We start from the raw sequence: 21,346 nt of genomic DNA on the forward strand, positions 1-21,346 counted from the left end.
CTGCCATTGCAGCTTTGTCCTTGGTATGTCATTGTCTAGAATTCCGCATAAAGTCATTTCTGCAACCACTGAAACAACACAGAAAGAAGGGTTGTCATCAGGTTCCCAAACAGCTTTGAAACAGAATGACTAGGAAAGCACTTAAAAAACCCCCTCTTTCTGATTTTTTTTTCAGCAAATTTTCAGGTCCTTTTTTTTTTTTTTTTTAAGTTTGATGAAACATCTAAGCTAGAGTTAATTCAAGTCATACCTGAAAGAGGGTGCTAATTACATCTAAAGTTTTTCTTTTATTTTTTTATTTTTTATTTTTTTATTCTCATTGTTTCAGCCTGAGAAGAGTCAAACCTTGTGCCACAACACTGACATCAAAATCCGGAGTGAGCACGTTGACAACTAACACAGAACCTCGTCTGAAATAGGACTTGGAAATGAAGTGTTGTAACTTTGCAGAGAGAAGATTAAAGAATTAGTTTGAGTCTGTGGAGATGTGGATTTGATTGCCAGCATTATCACAGCCTTTCCATGCAATCATGGGTAAGTAACTTCTGACGGCATGTATGTCGATATAGTCTGGTCATCTAAATATTAAGTATTCAAGGTTAAATAATTTTCTAGGTTGTATCCATTGTCAATGGACAGAGACTAAGATTCCTGCCACTTTTCCTCTGTGGTCAACTGAGAGAGACTAATTGAAAGTAAATCATCCCATTCAGCTTTGATTTCTGCTTTAGGACAGTACAAATTACCTTGCATTTTGTCTTTCTCTTGATACATCAAGAATGAAATCTGGTTAACAGATTCTAGATGAGATACTTATTTAATATAACTATAATTATGTGGAATAAATCCCACCATTAACCTCTGTACAAGATAATCTTCTCACTGTAATAAGGGAATAGTATTTCTGCTCCTCTGATTTGTATGTAATAACTATTAAATGGAAGTTCTAGGTCCTGTAATGTCATAGATCAAGTTCCTAGCCAGATTTGATTATCTTTATCCAGAGATGGAAATTCTTTTCAAGCAGCAGACAAATCAGGTTTAAATCAACATAGATTTTATTGCCGTGAAATGTTTGATCAAATGTGGTCATTATCTTCATAGACTCATGTAAAACAGGTAGCTTGTATAGGAAATAGAAATATAAAAGATTATGTTTTTCACCACTGAATTATAAATTAAGTTAAATGGAAGGAAAAAAAAATCAAAACAAACCAAAACCCCAAACCAATAAATAGGACATTGCTTGTTGGTGACCAAGTGCACACTCACATTTAAATACAATCACAACAGCTGCTGTACAGAACAGAATTAATTGTACAAAATAAAGAAAAGTAAAGAATAGCAATAAAAAAAGATCAGACCTCTTCAAATGACCTTCACCTGGCAAAGGAAAATGACTTTATCTTCCTCCCCCATTCCCCACACAGCTGTACTTGAAGTCTTGTTGAACCTGTAATGAGGGCAGAGGCAGAGGATATTTTTACAAACACAGTTCCTGTATAATTATGCTCATTGATTCTTCCTTGTGTTGCAAGCTTATGTCTTCTATCAATGCTATTTTTTCTTGTCCTTTAAGAGTTAGAGCAGCAGGACCAACTCTCCAAAGGATAAATGAAAGTAAAATGGCCTGGGAATTTATCAGCAGTCCTCTTGGATACCTAAGGCATCTAGGAGCAAAACTGCTTGTTGATACTAGGAAACAAACAAACAAAACTAGAGAAATTGGCTCTTAGAACAATAAAGCATCCTGTCTTGAGACTTGCTGCAAAATTATGAGCTGCAGCTGTGCCACTGAGTCATGTTCAAAGGAGCTGGGGCAATATTTACAAAGAGGTCTTGGATCTGGAAGGACCATACATTCTGCCTGCTTTGTAGCATATTTGGTTTTGTCATTGTTTTTTTTTGAGGGGGGGAAAGTTAAAGAGAAATTTCAAAGACCAGATTCCTTGTTGATTTGGAGAGCTTAGTCAACACACGAGCAGTTCATACTCGCAGTAACACATTGCCTCAGGAAGAAAGGCATGTGGTTATTCAGTGTGTTTTGTTCATGAGTAATTTGCTAACAAATCCAAGTATCAATAGTTGGTCTTTGTGAGTCAAAGGTGTCAGGGCTTAGTATAAGAAGTAAGTTCAGAGACCTACTTAAAGTGTTTTGAGATTTGTGGTGGGAAAGGCGTAATGCATACACAGCTGAGCAATGGACTGAAGTACAACAGGATCCAAATACCCAACACTTGAAGCATGAACTTAATTCATTGCTTTGGCAATGGTCTAGATGCTTTACTGTAATCCTTCAGTGCTTTTGACCTGAATGGAGTAAACAATTCCATGATATCTCAAAGGGAGATTTTTTTCTTTTTTTCAGATCAGGTTAATTTCAAAGTCAAAAAGATACAAATATACTGAATTTGCTACCAGTGATCACCTGCTATCTTCATACCATGCCCTTCCTTCAGGTTGATCTAATTCATGAGTGTGCTCTGAGATGGCAACAATTCATTGCTTAAAACTGCACTGAAAGTTCAATTTTCAAAAACTAAAGGCATTTTGAGACCAAACTGCTCTGATAGTTAGCTCAGCAGAAAAAGCAGTAGTATTTTTTTTTTCTCTTAATAAAATTATTAAGTACAGATAAAAATAAATAATATAGAGCCTGTGAATGTCAATAAACTTCACATCTACCTTTTTAAAAGAATTCTGCTGTTAAAATTTGCTAAGATACTAAAGGAAATAATAGAAGGTTTGGGATGCAGGTAGCCTTTTAATGGTAAGAATATAGCAGTTCACTCAGGTTGAATCAGATCTGTATTGAACCTTACCAAAAATCTGTACGGGTCGATAAGTCAAAAACTGGAACTTCTAGGTCTTCAAGAGTGCTCAGGTTTATTAATATTAACAGATCAAATGGTAATCTAGGTAAAAAATAATTTGTTACCTGCAGAGCAAAGGCTCATAGTGCTCATGTAATACCAAAAGATGTAAGTCTTTAAGCAAATTATTGTTGGGACATTGGACCATATCCTGCATATGTAAATATTTCAAATAATATTGTAAGCATATTATTTCCAACATCAGAGACTTGAATTTGATTGTAATAAAATGTTGCTTTCTCAAGAGTTTTACAGAATAATCTACACAGTCGGTCATGCCCTCTTCTCCAGAAGACTGGTGTTTTAGTGAGGAAAATGTAAAAGTATTTAAGAAACGTTTCTTCTTCTTTTTTTTTTTTTTTTCCCTTCATCCAAATATGATTTAAATTCATCCACATCCTGAAGTAGAGGACCATAATTAAATTGTTTTACAGTACATTTTCTTGTCGCAAATCTGTGTATCTGACAGCCCAACTTGTGATTTTTTTCCCCTTCTCCATTTTTCTACCTCAGTTTGGACAATAGAAAAAGTAGAATGCATTTCCTTTTCACTTTTAGTCATGGTTACCTACTTTCACACTCAAGTATTTAATGTTCTAGAACAGTTCCCTGATGTTTCTGTTGAAGACATCTGTGAGGATCATTCATTTGATTTTAGCACTTCTCCAGAGGTGCTGGAGTGAAAAATTCATTCAGTAAAGTTTAAATTCTGTTAGGCACTTAGCTGACCTCAGTATTTCAAGGGGGTGGAGTCCCATGGAGATTAATCTATATCCCTCAATGCACAGAGGTTGCCTGTATAGCACTAAGGTAGGTATCTAAGTTAAATACCTACCATAAACAAGGACAAATCTGGACAAAATCGTAAGACTTTTTTTTTTTTTTTTTTTTTTGAGATTCCTTTCTGTGAGCAAATAAGAACTCATTAGTTCTTAGCATGTTTTCTCACCATGATAACAATGTCCTTGTTGACCTCAAGAGGAACAACGCTGTGCCATAAGTGCTCTATTCTCTTTGCAATACTGTTGTAAGGCAAGTCTGATCTTGTTGATTCAGTTCGACTCCTTACGTCATGACTGTAAACACCCTCAGATATTTGTCCTGGTCCCTGGGTTTAGCCTAAAGCCAGTCATCCAAGATGCGATACATGCTAACTAGTTGTAGAAAGCTATGATAGAGGTACATTTGTATGAGCATTTTTATCCTTGGCTTCTTTTATACCTAGTTAAGAGAAGCACACACTTTTGGGGCACGAGTCATCATTACTTTGAGGTGAGATAAACTGTGTACTATAAGTGCTTTTTTCTTTCCACTGATTGTAAGGAGAAGAGGGTGACTAATTGAGTTGTAGTCACGTATAATGTAAATGCTGCTGTTACATTCCAACCATTACCTGTGCAGAATGAAAGGCACTTCCAGATGATCCCTTAGACTTGCCCTAGACACTTGGTGTGCAAGTCAAGTGGCCACCCATAGGTATCTAGTACTGTCTTCTGGGATCCTCCAGCTCCCCCTCCAGGTGCATCCAGTTCTCCTATAGATTTCATATCACGTCTGTCAAAACTCTGTGGCTGTCTCAGATGCCTTAAAACATCTCAAATTTCTCTAAACACTTACATGTGGACAGCTAAATTATTTCCTACCATAGAAAGAGATGAATTGTCCCTTGGAAGAAAAGGTCTGGTTCTGCTGATCTTAAAAGGAGTTTAGATGGCCAGCATAACCCCACCTTGTAATATCAATCCTTCCTAACTTTCTCAATAAATTGGTGCCAGAGAAACAAGAAAAGGAATGGAATAAAAGTCTTGTGGAAGAAGTTAGAATGTGACTGGAAAATGCCTCTTGACTCAGAGAGTCTTAAGCTCAAGCTATGTCTCCAATGTTTTCTGTGTAAGGATGTGTGGTAGGTGATAAAGTGATATTTCAAAAGTACATTAGCAGGGTTATTATCACTTAGCTTCTGTGGACCAAGCCAATCTGTCTTATTTGTGATTTGGGTTTTATTTTCTTTTCAGTAAGTGAGTGGATTCTGTTAGAGCTCTGTACTTCAGCTGGATTTCTAAAGACAATAAAGCTGCAGAAACAAGCTGTTGAGGAAAAGAAAGCATCATAAAATTGAGGCAACACAAAAGGTGATTCCAGTTGCCTGCATTGATCCATTTGAACAAAGACCCAGGTGTGGCAGACTGCAGTGTTGTGGGACGAGGGGCTGAGAAGGTAGAGGGCAGAAGCCCATGCTGTCACTTAAACTGAAGTTCACAGAGGCATCAGGACTCTTACTGAAACTATCAAGGATTTGTTGTTGTTTTTTTTTTTTTCATTTTAGTCTGCCATGCTCTTTTCACAAAAGACACCACGGCTGCTGCTTGAATGGTCAGGACAGATTCCCAACAGGTTCTGGCCTCATTCCAGTGCAGCTTTATTGTACATTCCCACTTGGGGATGAGCAGTCCCCAACACCACACAGTTCATTTGTCCCATGGCCCAAGAACTCCTCTTTTGCCAGGTTTCCTTATTGTTTTCCCAACAGTGAGTAGATCAGGCATTTCCAATGGATCAGAGGAAGCCCTTCTTTCAATCTATCCAGCATGCCAGCAAAGCCAGGATGCTGGAACTGTGTGTCCCACAACTGATGCGCTGGCCTTAACTGTGCTGCTGGAGAAGAAAGTGCTTCAGATTTCATGTGCCACCTCAGCCAAGTCCAGAAGTGCTTATAAAAAACAGTGTTAGTGTATCATTCAGAACAATCAAATACTACGTGCACAAAACAGTAGTTTAGAGCAACATAAATTTTAAAAAAGTGACAATTTCATCACACAATTACTGTACACTGCTGTCCTTAGGGTTGAATACTTTCCTCTCTCACGCTCCCTCTTTCTCTCTGTTTTAATCTTTCTCTTTTTTATTTTCATTTTTTGATTTTTTTCTTTTTTTTTTCTTTTTTTCCCACTTTTTTTTTTTTTGGATTTGGTCCACTGGAGATAAATTGCCCTCAATGATATATATATTTAAAAAAAATATCAGCAGCAAGACTCTCTTGAAATAGATTCTGTTTGATGTAGCTAGTCTGTCTTTTCTGTTTTGCCCTCTTTCACAGCAGCCTCTGAAGTTTTCCGCAGGGGGGCTTTCTCTGAGTTGGCGTGTCCTTGGCCGGATTCCGCCGCTCCTCCGTTTTTGTGCGATGTGTGCTTTTCCAAGTAGTTCAGCATTTCACTGAGAACAGTTTGGAAAGTGCTTAGGGCAGCACATATTGCAGGAGTTCCAAAACCATGAGTGATCAAACTACAAATGGGAAAGAGAGAGAAAGAAAAAGAAATACACACATGCACATAAATATAAATGCACTCACGTTCATTGAAGAATTTAGAGTACACTTATTTTGCTATAGTGAAATTCAAGATTGGCTCCCTAAACTATTTATTACCTATGGGAGAAACAGGAAAGAGTGGACCTGAAGAGCAGATTACATACAGCTTCAAAGGTTGGTTTTGGTAGGACTCTTGGTTCTGAAACACTGTAGGATGGATCTTTGTCTGATGCAGATTGACACACGTTGTTGACTTCAGAGAGACCAAAAGAGGCTCCATGCCCTAGGCTCCCCAACATAGCTACTTTTCCAGTCCCAAAAGGTTTTTATCTCCTCTTCTCAGTTAAATGAAAACAGTTTTGTGTGGTTTATTCACTCTCCTAGATCAGAACCTTGAACAACAAGACCTAGCTATTCTCCATGGATATATGGCCGTATCTGTATTAAGAAATTAAACACTGCTGAGGTGCAATCTCAGACCATCAGCACAATTGTCATGTTTTGGCCATATCCATGCTGCTAAGCCCTCTGAGCATCCAATAGGGTGGAAACCTAATGACTAATTGAAAATAGTCCCTGGTCAATGCTGATGACCAAACAAGGCCCAGGAAATGTTTCACACAGGGCTGTTTCAGCCCTGCTAAATTAATGGACCATCCTAACCAGTCAGTAGTAAAAACAACCAGGTTGCAACAGCTTTGCTCTGGTCGTGTTGAATTTACTACTATAGATTTATCCTGTTGCACATTTCATCCAAATAAGAGTTTTTTTTCAATATAAGACTCAATTTTTCTTGTTTTCCTGCACTGCAAACTAGCTGAATTTCAGTGGTTCTCCTCACTTAACAGCTAATTAAATGACCTATTAATGCATTTGCCGTGCAGAGCCAAAGTGAGTTAATCTCATCACAGCTTAGAGGAGCATTTCAGCACACACATGTGTATTTACAGTCACTTGAGATGTTGTGGGCATCCAGCCTGGCTTCCGCCTGCAGATCCAGAAGTGTGCAAGTTTCCCACAGGTCCCATCTCTTAGATACCGTCTCTGTGAGGATGTCTCAGATACCTTGAGATATCAGAAGTGGCACTAGAGACCAGTTTTTAGACAATCAGCTCCAGCCCTATTTGCATAAGTATTATGTGTACAGTATAAAATATTTATGTAAGGGTCAGTGAAACTGAAGTTGTACCAGCCACCTTACTATGAGCAAATAATTTATTGTCATTGTTATAATGATGTAATTTGATAAGTGATAAATGAAAAACAAAAAAAAAAGCAACCAACCAACCAACAACCAAAAAATCCATAGCACTGCAGATTTAAAATTTTCGTTTAGAAACATAAATGAAAAATTATTTCAAAGGTTAAAATCTCATTGCAGATTTTAAAAGATTGACTTCAGTTATCTCAATTCTGCTCAGGGCAGAAAAAAAATGAGAGGAACAAAACCTGATTTCTGCATTTGCAGACATTTTTGAGAAATCAATACCTTATATTGGTTTGGGTGAGGAAAAAAAAAACCCAAACCAAAACATAACAAAACATTACAGTGTTTCTGATAAAACAGTGGCTATTTTCCATCTCATGACAGTTAAGATCTTGTCCCTGCAGTAACTCTCAGGGTGTCTTAGGTACCACATCAGTAAACCCTGCTCTAACACAGAGAACTGTGCGTAGGTCAAAAATGGGAACATTTCACTTCATTGAGAACCTCTCTCTTCTGTACTTTGGCTTCTCAGTCTTTCCAGCTGTTTTATAAAAAAATGAAAAAGTAGACACCCAGAGAAAAGAAGTTGTACAGGATGTAGACAATTGCCAGGATGCTTGAAGAATATTAAAAAACAACAACAAAACCGACAAAAAACACAACATAGGAAAAGCTCTAAGATATCTTTTAGGATGATCTTTCTGCCGGCTGAACATTGGAACACTGTTTGGTTGGAAAGCTGGTATCCTAGGGAAGACATCAAACTTACAGGAGTCCTAATCAAAATGAGGCCTTATTTTGGAAATCTATTTCCATTTCAGATTGGGAGTGGCCCAGTCTTTTATAAAAGGTCTCCCAAAGGCTATTAACAAATAGCTAGCTTTTAGAATGTTTATCTGTCAGTCTCCAAGCAGTTCTCAAAGCAGGAATTGATGTTTACCTCGGTTAGTAATGAGAGAGAAATGATAATTAAATATTTACAGACCATTTTGCAGACATCAATTAACAATATCATAACTCTTTAAGTTCGGACTTGTAGTAATATCTGGATCTTTTAAATTCAGTATTAAAAAGATGTAAACATGTCTCACTTTGACTTTTTATATATTTTTTTTTAAGAAATGCCTGACATACCAGGAAAATAAAAATCTGCGTCACTCTAATTGTAAGTCATGTTTTTAATAGCAGTAAAACCGATATCAGGAATAGCATATAGATAAGACTATTTTTAGCCCTTTCAAGTCCTTTTAGGAATCAGGCAATTTCAAGATTTTATGTTGGATTTTATCACCATTTTAGTCTTCATAAATCCAGAGAAATGAAAATGTGATGGAGCTCACAATAACAGAAAACAAGAAAAGGAAAATCATAAATATCATTGCTAGTTAGAATATCTCATGATTTTTACAGTGCTTGTGTGATCTCCTCGGTCTATACCAACACATATATCAAAATATTTATGATCTTGGATGCAAAATAAACTTGTTTATCTATTTTTAAAGTTGACAATATCTGCAGTCATTCATTTCTAGTTGATGCAAATAGTAAGTTTAACAAAGGATTGAGCAGAAAAGAAATCTTCCAGCCTGCTGTCTTTGAACCTTTTGACTCTTGAACAATTGTCTCTCTTCCCATGATGGCCCAATACACACTGAAGAGCAAAGTGGGAATGCTACAGTCAAAACTTAGAGAAATTGTCTCGGAAGTCATCTGTATGGCTAAGAAAAGGGGTAGAAAATTTCGATGTTCTGTAGAAAATACCAGAATGGGACAAAATCTAATATCAAGGCACGTGAGCATAGGTGCCAACTTGTAGGTATATACATCAACAATACCTAATCTCTCATTATAATCAAAGGGGACTTAAAGTAGTTTCTTATGTGTGAGAGTCTGCAGTGAAACATCGGCACAGATTTGCTGGATATAATATAGGACTTAAGTCTACCTTGCTTCTAGGTGTTTTGACACCAGGCAGGTTGTGTTTGTGTGTCTCCCATGGCAGTAGATGCCAGTGTTTAAGAAAATGAATTGAGCACCAGGGCTTTATTCAATACAGTCAGAGAAGTTTGGATGATTTATTACATGAAATGGACATGTCTCCTTTATGGTGAGCTTCACCATTCTTCTGGCTACACCAAGGGCTCCATCAAGCTGAATAAAAATGTGTGGTTAATGCTATTTGAGATGCCCTGTGGTAACAAGACATCTGTGTCAGGTGGGCTGGTAGTGCAGAAGGCTTAGAGGAGAGCAGCACCCTTTTAAAGCAGCAATGGACTGATAGCATAACTCACAACATCTAAAAAAACCACTTCATGCTAATGTTTACTCAGCTATAAATTGTTCTAGGTCTTCATTGACTACATGGGAAGCTTAGACATCCAGCTTATATGGAGACATCTAGATACGAGTATTTCATCCAAATGGAATCTTGAACTTGTTGTCTAACCAGTGTTTCTAGGCAAAGGATTTTGTGGGGTAAGTTAGGGGTCTACATCCTTTACAGTTTAACCTCTTATGTACCACTAATCATCAAGTATGGCATTTTTTTTCAACATAACATTGTATTCCTTATAAAAAAGCCAACACTTTTTTTTAGTGAAATGAGTCTGCAAAGTATCATGGCAACTCTGCTTGCAGTCCCTGATGAATATATTCTTCTCCACAGATGGGGATATGGAGAGCTTATTAATTTTCCCATGAAGATTATTGAGAGAAACCATTTTATGGAAAGTTTCTGGCCAGCCCTCCTTGCCATGCCCCTGTCAAGGTGTATTTTTGTAGCTTTACTGTATGTAATGTTCACAGAATCACAGAATTTTAGGGATTGAAAGGGACCTCGAAAAATCATCCAGTCCAATCCCCCTGCCAGAGTAGGAACACATAGATGAGTTTACCCAGGAAGGCACTCAGGCAGGTTTTGAATGTCTGCAGAGAAGGAGACTCCACAACCCCCTGGGCAGCCTGTTCCAGTGTCTGTCACCCTCACTGAGAAGAAGTTTCTTATCAAATTTAAATGGAACCTCTTGTGTTCCAGTTTATACCCATTGCCCCTTGTCCTATCATTGGTTGTCACCAAGAAGAGCCTGGCTCCATCCTCCTGACACTCACTCTTTATATATTTATAAACATTAATGAGGTTGCCCCTCAGTGTCTTCTTCTCCAAGCTAAAGAGCCCCAGCTCTCTCAGCCTTTCCTCATAAGGGAGATGCTCCACTCCCTTAATCATCTTTGTGGCTCTGTGCTGGACTCTCTCCAGCAGTTCCCTGTCCTTCTGGAACTGAGGGCCCCCCAAAAAAAAAGTCTGAGAGATGCTATCTTCTGCTTTATCTTACATTTTTCTCAGTGGTTCCACTTGCTCTATTTTGGTGGCCTTTATTTCTCTGCAAGGTAAAGTCTATGAAAAATCTAAGAAAGTTGGGTAATTTCCCTTAGTTCATGAAAGCAAGTTTCAGGTTGGGGAGAAAACCTGATTTTACATTTAAATCAGATATGACAAACAGAAGATTAATAGCAACACATTCAAATATGTTTCCTGAAAGTCATATTTAGTTGCCTGATTTTTCAGACTAACTGAGCTGCCACTGAAGGTTCATTTTTGGTATACTCCAGGTCTATGAAACAAGTTTCTTTCATTGTAGTACTTTCATTTGGGTTTAAAAGCCTAAAATAAATGGTGGTTTCATAATGGAGTCTTTTGGGTATTGGCAGCTTTGTAGTGCATCTCACTGTAACTTGTATAAACTAACTTTATTGTTCTAAAAGTCAGGGCTGAAATCTCTGATTTGGGTACTGTGCATAGAAAGCTGCAGAAAGACGGCAATGAATATCAGGCCAACATGTTATAAATCCTTGTGCTTAAGGATATCCAGACCTGCCTGCAATTCTGCCCAGGCTATGATGCAATTATGTCTGCTCATGTTTTAATGATGGCTTTACTTAAAAGAGAAAAGATCCAAGTGTGCCTGAAGGCTTGGACTATCATTTGCCAACTATCTCAAGGACTTCTCCGTACCCCAGGCTGGTGAAACTCCGACATGCGGCAAAAGAAACAGATTCCCTCTCAGTGGGGGGGAAGAGGCCATCTGCACTGAATGTTTACACCCTCATTTAAAATAAATACTTTAAAACAATAATAATGAATAAAAAGCAAGCTTGAACTTATCGCTTGGACTTTCTCAGAACTTTGAATGTGAAAACCATTTCATGTTTATTCTTATGTAATAACACATGTAGACGACAAATAATCAGATCTGATAAGACTTGATGTCTGTAAAGGAAATGGAAAAATATTTGAATCTCTTCACCAATACAAGCAACATCCTAATTTAGAGATGCCTCTCTTGACTTTGAGGTCCTTCTCTTGATTTCAAGGGATGTCCTGTGAAGGTTGTCTGGAGAATTAGACTGAGACAACTTTACTTCAGAAGGTCAGTACACCTAACCACAACAGAAGTTAGACTGATAGTCAAGGGAAACATTGGAACATGACCAGTATATATTACAGAGATAAGTAGACTACAGGATCAGAGTGGCAAACAGCACATACAAAAGTTACTTTGCCAAGTAATGCTTGCTTTCTGTTCATAACCAAAAAGCATATTAAGGACACGGTCTTCTAAGTAGATGGATCCCCTTCTACCATGTGTAAAAACAATGGAGCATTAAGAAGAAAGTGCTAAAGCTGATACTGCATATTTCCAGAATATTCTATTTCAGCTCTGTATACTTTAGGCTTCAGTACTGATTTTCCACATTAGGAATATTGCCCAGGGAACATATCTGAAACATCTAAGACTGTGACTATGGATTTTTTTTGAGCTATAGACCAAAGATTAAGCCATGGCACTGTGGTGCACCTGGCACTCACAAAAGTCCTTGGATGCTTGCCATGAAATGTTTCTAGTATATGATATTATATCCTCCAAATATAACACTGGATAATGCTGTGACTTGCCAGTTTTGAATGAGTAAAAGATGTACAAACTTCTGGCTAACTGTGGATGAAAAATGGCCTCATCACCCATTGCTACCTGTGGAAATACACCAGTGAGACCACAGATCCAAGATGACTGGATACTTTTTACAAAGAGTGAGCATGACCCTCAGCTATCAGCTCCTTCACTTTCTCCTTTCAGTTAGTTAATGGCTACATCTCTTCTCTATGGGAAAAAAAGTGAAATGAATGAGATTCATCCAAATTGCTACCATGCATAGATTTTTTTCCAGTGAGGCAGTTAACATAGTCGAGAAGTTTCATTGCCCCCCTCAAACAAGAAAGACCAGAAAGTAAACACGCTGATGGCAAGTGACAATGCAAGTTTGCAACCTAGTAACTTGGAAATGAGGGGAGAGGATTCCTTTTTTTGGGGGGGGAAACACAAGAGTGCCTTAAATGTTTTAAGAAATCTTGAGTGCTGGATTGAAAAACAAAACAATCCCCCCAGGGCTTTTTCCATCTTTGGTGAATGTATATTTGCTTTTTCCTTGGTAATCATGGAGCTTACTTGTTAATGAAGAGGATAAATAAAACAGATTTTCATCTGTTCATAAATTGTGACTGTAAGGGAATACAGTCTCATAAGACTCAAGATAAAAATCATTGGCAACGTTAGATATTCACACCCTTCCAAAAGGATTTTGGTCATAAGCAGAGCAGGAGAAGGTGACTGAACCCTTTCTATGGAAAGATCAAAGATGGAACCCCTAGGACAGGGATTGAGGGAAAAATACCAGAGGAAAGAATTCTAATGCCTTTGGTAAATAGTCAAGGAAAAGAAAGAAGATGATGATGGAGAAGAAGAAGAGGAAGAAGTAGAAAAACGGAAAAGAAGGAAGAAGAAGAAGAAAAAGAAGAAGAAAGAGAAAGACAAAGAAAAATAAAAGGAAAAAAGAAAAAGGCAAAGAAAAAGGCAAAGAAAAGGACAAAGAAAAAGGCAAAGGCAAATAAAAAGACAAGAAAAATGAAAATGAACAAGAACAAGAACAAGACAAAGGATAAGAAAGGAAAAGGAAAAGGGAAAGGAAAAGGAAAAGGGAAAGAGAAAAGAGAAAGAAAGAGAAAGAGAAAGAGAAAGAGAAAGAGAAAGAGAAAGGGAAAGGGAAAGAGAGAGAGAAAGAGAAAAAATCAAAAGAAAAAAAAAAAGAAGGAATAATTTGTTGATTACTAGTACCTCAGCACTGGGAACCAGTTTTGCCCTGCTCAGATGAATCTAAAGCCAGATTGAAAGAGATCGTGGAAATCAGGGAACTCTAGAGGGCACCAGTGGTGTTTCGCCACAGACTTCATTGCGCACCAGGCTTCTTTCAGTCCGTGCATCCAAACAGAAGGTTGCTACTGCTAATCAAATGACTGGAATTATGACAGCAGCTGGTCTACCTCCTGGCAAGCAAACAAGCGTAAAAAAGATATAACAATATGTGAGGAGGGAAAGTTCATCTGTAAAGGCAACACACCAGTAAGGCTTTGGGCTTGGCTCTTTGTTACAATTTTAAAAATATGTTGAGCTTCAAAACCCATTTCATTGCTCCCTTTTACCCTTCAGAAAGAAGGATGTTACTTTCTCACTGCTCCCAAATTCTGAGCCTCTGGTTTCTTGCCTGTCACTTTTCATATCACCTTGTCAGTGTGATGCCAGGCACTCGCAGGAGGCTGACAGCTCCAGGCTCACAAACTAGCTAAACAACAAAACTCCTATCTCAAAGAGTTTCACAGAAAGGATGTTTTGTATCAGCTGGATGGCTAAGCAAAACACAGAATAATTTGTGATGATGCTGATAGCTTTCATTATCTCTCTTTAGTGTCCTGAGTCTATTTTTTTTTTGTTCTGTTTTTATAGGGTTTCTGCACTGAAAGAAATGTCACTTGCAATAAAGTAGTTTTCCTTTTGCTGTCTTTATCTCATATATATGATAAATGATCTGGATGTGATTTTACATCTTGATGAAATGTAACCATGAAGTTAAAGGATCAAATCCAACTTCTGTAATTGGTGGGTATTTGTCTTTCCCTATATGATGGATGACATTAGTAGGATACCTGAATTTTCTAGATGCTACAGATTAGTACAGACACAAGTGTCCAGAAGGCAGATGTAGAAGATATGTCTGTACTCAATTTTACAGGTGAAGAAAGTGAAACTAAGAGGCTGACTGATGAGGTCAGAGAGTCTGAATGTGTAAGCCAAGAAATATAGACAGATCTCCTGAGTATAATCTCAACAAGATTTTTTTTGTGTCATGTTTCTTGGCTTCCCAGCACAGAATGTAGGTCATTTTTGGTAGGTTTTCTGGTCACTCTAGTTAACAAAGACTTCTGCTAAAAGTTAAAAAAAAAAAAATATAAAAAAATTAATCTGTTTTGATGCAAGGGCAGGTTATGAAGGTAAAGACAAGAAGACACATATCAGTGTGACTTTCAGGTTCCCAACTAAATCTGTGGGAAGCTTAGATATAACAGTGGAATGGAAGAGAGTAGATACATACTCTCCCTATTCAAAAGAAAGGTAGGATCTAAAATAAAGAAAAATATTAATTTAGTGTTTTGGATGTCTGATCCATCTGGAGCAATGTCCTAAATTCTGAAGGCCAGTTTGATACTTTATCAACAGACTTAAGTGTGGAATGAATAAAGCAGAATTCTACATCTAGAACTCTAGCCTTGGTTTAATGCAGAAGCCACTACATTAGATAACAACACTCATTGGTTTTCACTCTCAGTTTGCCCTTAAATTTTCCTCTACAAAAAAGAACAGCTTCAAGAGGAGGGATGGAAAGTAAACACACGGGTTCATCCATGCCACCAGAGATGCCATGGGACACTTAGAGTATCTATAAGGCTGGTAGGACATGCCTTTACAATGATTTAGCATAGCCTGGCCTCATTTCCATTGTCAAAGTGTTTTAACCTGCAAAGCAGTGGCCATATCTAAGCTCCCAGATGCTCTTGTCTCTCCAAGCAGGCTTGTCTTCATCTGCTGTAGGTCAGGATTGCCCTGGTTCACCATTTTCAGATTTTCCTGAAGATAATTATTCACAAAGCCTTATGTATTTGTTTTGTTTACCTCAATTTTTTTACTTTCTCTAGCTTTTCCAACCTCCTTTTTTCTTCCCATTACCTTGATAATTAAGAGCTGTCTCTCAATTTCACTGGGTATGAAACTAAGCTCTTTACCTGTTCTGAATCCCAAATCAACCAACCTAAAATGCTAAAGAAAGTTTTGTGTAACCTTTCTGTCCTGAAAATATAAAGAAAGAGGAAATCTCAGCTTTACTGATATCAGGGGATTTGAAAATGGTTTATGTTTCAAGAGAAATTAAAATCTCAGCTTTTTCTTCCTGCATACAGAGACATATGCTCATGTACACAAAAGTCTTCCATATTTCCGTGGGATTTTGGGAAGAAGAATATCTGAGTTACAAGTAATTGAAGGCGTTTTAAAATAAACTAAACTTTACCTGAACATTTTATTTCTCCTTCTTTCCTATTTTGTTTTTTTTCTCCCTTCTTTCTTGCTCTCTTACCCTTCCTTTCCAGATACTCACTGCATTTTGAAAGCAAAGGTTGAGAGAAATAGGTTCCTCTCATTAAAGCTATAGAGACTTTTGCGTTCTTTCCTAGTACTGACTTTGCTCTCTACGGTAGTAGACTCATAAATGCATTTATACAGATCAGCCTTTAGAGGACAACAAAGAGACATTCATGTATCTGGACAAAAAAGTCTCAGCACACAGACATGGAAATGGATTTTTCCAGGGTTTTCTTGTTTGCCCTGTGGCTTAATGATGATTCTGTCTTCAGAAACTGGGGACAGGGTAGTTAAGCTAGTGGCTTTCAGGCCAGATGGTACCCACAGGACAGGATTATTCCACTTGCTCCTCTGCATTTATCATGAAGGAGACAAAGACTGCTGGGGTAGACCTACAACATATCACCTCTTCTTGATGTCACACTCACATATATGCTTAGAAATCTGAGCTGCCCCAAAACTTAGCCCATGAGGTCAGTGGCTTATGATCCAGCTCTAACAAGGCTGGGTTTCTCTAAATCTTTCTACATTATTTATAGCACAGGTAAGGCACCTAACAGGTCTGCAATAAGGGCTGGTGCTTCCCTGAATTCTCAAGCTGCATATATATTAGTTATATATATATATATGTGCCACTGTGCCTAGGAAAAGTCTGAGACAGTGCTAGTTTGACCAGGCAACAAAACCCCAGGAATTCTACAAGAAAACAGCACAGGCAGCCAATACACACCTGTGCCCTGGCATGACTTGTATTCACTAATATCAATATAACTTCTCTACAAAAAAGATAGTCCAAAATGTATTGAAAAAGGAGAAAACCTGAAGAAAGCATACATAATCCTACCCTGGCTCACGTAATGCACAAGGGTTGCTGCAATGAATGTAAAGGTCTATAGAATTGTCTGTTCATAGTCAAACAATATTGGGAAATCATTCTTCATGCAGCATTGAGTTTTCTGTATTCAGGTCAGATGGACATCTCAGAGAGAAGCTGCACAAACACAATTTTATCAGGGGTGTAGAAGAGCCTCTGGTTTTTGTGTATCTGGTGAAGTTGTGCAAAACTCAGCAGTTTTCAGTCTCACTGCAGCTCCTTTGAAGATTTCCTGTTTTATGCTTTGTATAAACTTTGAGTTTAGAGTTTGAGCAAACCCAGCAGTTCTGATCCCTTCATGGGGACTATCCTGTACTTCAGGTTGGACACATGTTTACAGATCTTGATGAATTGGCACTCAGTGGAAAAACTTCAGAGAGAAGTGTGATATTGAAGATTTAAAACAGAAGAAATGGGAAATGCTGCTTCAATTTGACCTGTGCCAGTCTATGAACCCTGGTCTTAGTTATTAACATTGAACAGGTAACAATGTGAGCAAGTGGAGTACATAACTCTACACTTACTAGCTGTAAAGTAATTTATTCCTAAAGAAAACTCCCTTTTACCCCAAGGTAGTGGAGGACGGATTCCACTATAGGTATCAAACATTGTAGCTCTTCTGAAAGCCTTACATTATCTTAGAATTTATTCTAATAATAGAGGTTCGTGTGATTTCTCTGAATTTTTCTGGTCATAAAAAAAAATCCCTTAGACTTTCTGACATCATACGGCATAGGCATATACATATATGAATAAAATACTGATATATCATGTTGTGGTTTCTTTGCCTTACACCAATAAATTAAATATTGCTATGGCATGCGTCCAGAAACTGAGTCTAATTGTATTAGCAATCTCTGGCTCTTTGGTCTGAGCCAGCTTGTATTTTCCCAGGCCTTTCCAGGGTGTTCACGAATTACTCCAAGGAGACTGTTGCAATAGGCAGTCTGCTTTGAGACAAGTCTACTTTGGAAGCCAAAGAGTTAATAGGGTCATGGTAAGATGATGTCAAATGGTTTCAGTAGCACAGAGGAGGCTTTGGAACTATTTAGTTAATTGGTAAGGTTGCAGCCTAACTGTTCCTCCTTTTATTGCTACTTTGATTTGTTTATATTGTTACTTTGGCTCCAAACTTAAGGTTGTGTATTTCTAGACCATTCACTTTGTCTGTTGATTGGATTGTGATTTGGCTCATGTCTAGTGCAAGGCAACTGTGTGGCCAGATGGGGAGATCTGACCAGCAGATGTAGAAAATTACTTATTCAAAAGCAGACTGTGGTCCCAGAAACAGGGTGAATGCAACTAGCCTGAACTACATTGCTGGACAAACATGCTTTCAATAGGCATAGGTAACAGAAAGGTTATGGACATTATAGTCTTCTAGGTAAGGGAACAAACACCATTATAGAATCATAAGCAGTCTTTATAAAAATAACGGATTTTAGTTAACCATTCGTCTTTCAGAATCATACCTGAAATGTGTTAAATGTCTCTGGATGTCGAGGTCTAATATTGGAGTCGGTCTGGAAGATCCAAGGGGCGATCTGTCTTGACTTAGAAGGTCTTGGAATTCTTTACATATTTGTCTAAAAGGAAAGTGGAAACCCTTAAATAAAACAGGTGTAATTCTTTCCATAAGGTGATTCTCCTAACACTGTCACCTTATCCTGAGTCATCTCATTCATAATAGAAGTGTTTGGCAGAGGCATTGTTAAAGAAATAAAAGGCAAACTAGTCCTCCTCTTGTCTCCCTACCCCAAATTCTTGGAGCCAGCAACATACAGAATCTTTTGAAGATTAGTTCCTCTCTGAAACCATTTTAGCACTCACATATTGAAATGCAATTTTTCTCCTGAATTGTACCCAGTTTGTCAGTGTTAGGTCTGTCTTAGCTCACCTACATTAGAAGGAAAGTTTGTGGTTAAAGAAAATGATGAAATAGCATTAAACGTGTCTGAAGACTGTGTAAATACACCACTACTTGTATATTTCTTGTGTGCCCTGGTTTATCTGCATGTAGAAGTTCTGGCCATTCTGGCCTTGCCTGCTTGACCGCCAACTCCTTAGACAAATGGTGCACCAGGAGTGCTCCTAGTTTCCATTTTTGTCCATACTCTGCTTCCTTGTAGACTCTGTGGTGGAAGAATTGATGAATCTTCAACTGAGACCGCTCCCACAGGTCTGCCCAGAGTGAGAATCCAGTCCAGCAGCAATTTAAATTTCTGATTGAAACATTCATCATATTGTTTCACAGTTCTACCATGCATCAGGCAGCCTAAAGCAGATGTCTATAGCAGTCCAGATGACATGTATCCTAACAGTTCTTCTTTCTCTCCAATGACTGTAGGAGGAGCTCATTGGCTTACTCAGCTGTCAGGGTCTACACAACAGACAGGCAAGTGAGGCAAAACCCATCACCTCCACTTTTTCTCAAGGACGGTTTTCTGGGAAACACACAGTTTCAGTAGGTAGAACCTGGGACCTGAGTTCAGCACCTTGGAATGGGAACTCAAGGTCTGTTTCTGTTTTGCCTGGTCTCCCACCAGCATAGTAGCCCAATGTTTTTGGAAAGGATGGATGAACTTGCTGTCTTCCCTCTCCCTCTGCTTCTCAGGATGCCTCAGCACCTGGGGGTTAAAAATATCCCCTGGGATACCTCTGTATAGGACCTAGGACTAGAAGACACCTGAAAATAAGGCCTTTTCATTGTTGTGATGTTGTTGCATTGGGCCATTTTGCAAATTAGTCTAGGAATATTCTAAGAATGTACTTTTTAAAAAATCAACCAAAGCAGCTCCATTTAGGGCATGGCCTCAGAAGAGTACTATCTGAACCATAGATGGATAAAAATACAACTTATTTTCAACTGCTTTATGATACAGTTAATTACAGTTAATTAAAAAAAAAAGAAGAGAGATCTGGATCATACTCTCAGGACTTCTCCAAATGAGCATGCCATTCTCCGTTGACTTTGGCCAGAATTATGACAATTAAGTCTTTTTTTTTGAAGCATCTTGCTCTGGAGTGCCCAGGCAACCACCTACTCTGTCAAAGGAGGTGAGTGCAGAGAAAGATAATCAGAGGAGACTGACTTTTCCTACCATTTACTGCTTTCTTATCCTTTCAACTCTTAACCAAAGCTTGCTTCACTCCCATCCTGCCCTTGCTGCCACTTGTGTTCAGTGCTACATACGGGCTACACAGATCAATCATCTCTTCTTCCATGATAATTGTCAGGTAAGGCTCTGATTCTTCATTTTCTAGACCGGGCTGTCAAACTCATATTCACCGGGGGCCATGTTTTCATATCCCCATGTAAATTGTCACCATCTGATAAGATCTGTGTAGTCATATTCTTCCAGCTTTCTAAACAGGGTGGCTTCCTGAGAATGGACCCTGGTGTGGCCTGTTTCCCAGAAGATCCTCAGAAGACATTTGGGAGAGTTCAATGAGGCATTCTAACACTTTAATAATATGGGCAATTGCAATCTGATTACTCGATGTGTGCATGGTTTACTTGGTTAGCATAGATAGAATCACTGTGCCTGGGCCCAGTTTCTAACACTAAAGAGCATCTCTGTGGTCCATGATTTCTGTTAGAAGACTCTTTGCACTTCTGGCCCCAGATAAAGTTTGAGTTCTTCATTATCACCTTGTAACTGCTGTCCTTTTGGACAGGGGCATAATGAAAAATAAGTGGCTAAACTCATCATCTTGGTCTTTAGAAGGTCCTCCATTGCCTAGCTACATGCAAAAAAAACTATACTAACCTGTTTTTACCCTTCATCATATCACTGTTCTGCATGTTTTGGACATAAACTTTGGATATTGCAGCTCCCTCATGACTAACAGGAGAGGAGATGCAGATCTCCTGCTGTGCTGCTGGACTTCATCTAGGCCTGATTTCTGTAAACGCTAATCATCTGTATGGACCCAGACACCAATTGCTTCAGAAGACAGCATCGTCTTAGCCTTTCAGGCAAAGAGAAGTATTCAGCAAAAATGTATGTAAATGCAGCATACAGTTTTAATGAATCAGGTCCTTAGAGGAAAAACAGTTCCTTTCAACAACTGAACACAGTCAGTCATTTTGGCTTCTAAACAATCTGCTATCCCCAGTTGGCCCTGTCAGCACTGCTCTTTTCTCCTTCCTCCAACCTTTACTTTCTACCTGTTGAAAAAGTTCATCTTAAAAGTTCTTACATTTTGACAAAGGAAACTGTCAGAACCAAGTGTGCAATTAAGTTTCCTTCTATCTTCACATGTCAGAAGTCTTTACTGAGTGTTGGCAGATTGAAAGAAAAGAAAAAAACTTTTTTATTATACATGAAAACCTGTAAAAGGCAGTAACCTACTTTTTCCAAGGGGATTTCTAGGCAAAGTGGTGTCTCAGAGCCTCTTCTACCAATGAAACATCACCTAGGGTAGTGACAGGGAGAGGGGCTGACAGATATTTGCTGACTTGGACTGTGACTTTGAAAAAGGAAAGAAAGGTGGTTATGTTATCTTAGGGACCACATATTCATAAAAAGAGAAAAGAAGTCCTAACCACTTGCAAGG

General features: G+C 38.4%; 1 protein-coding gene across 1 annotated transcript in view; it reads right to left on the reverse strand.

Annotated features, from left to right (window-relative positions):
- Window positions 1-5,175: 5,175 nt before the first annotated feature.
- The window catches only part of TFAP2D (transcription factor AP-2 delta), a 46,685-nt gene continuing 30,514 nt past the window's right edge, over window positions 5,176-21,346 (reverse strand). The window contains exons 7-8 of the mRNA XM_080340898.1: window positions 18,259-18,372; window positions 5,176-6,155 (exon numbers count right to left, since the gene is read on the reverse strand). Coding sequence (XP_080197024.1) covers window positions 5,936-6,155; window positions 18,259-18,372 — 334 coding nt within the window. The 3' untranslated portion in view covers window positions 5,176-5,935. The remainder of the gene's footprint in view (window positions 6,156-18,258; window positions 18,373-21,346) is intronic.

Source organism: Nesoenas mayeri (genome assembly GCF_963082525.1).
Source record: "Nesoenas mayeri genome assembly, chromosome: 3".
Lineage (NCBI taxonomy): Eukaryota > Metazoa > Chordata > Aves > Columbiformes > Columbidae > Nesoenas > Nesoenas mayeri.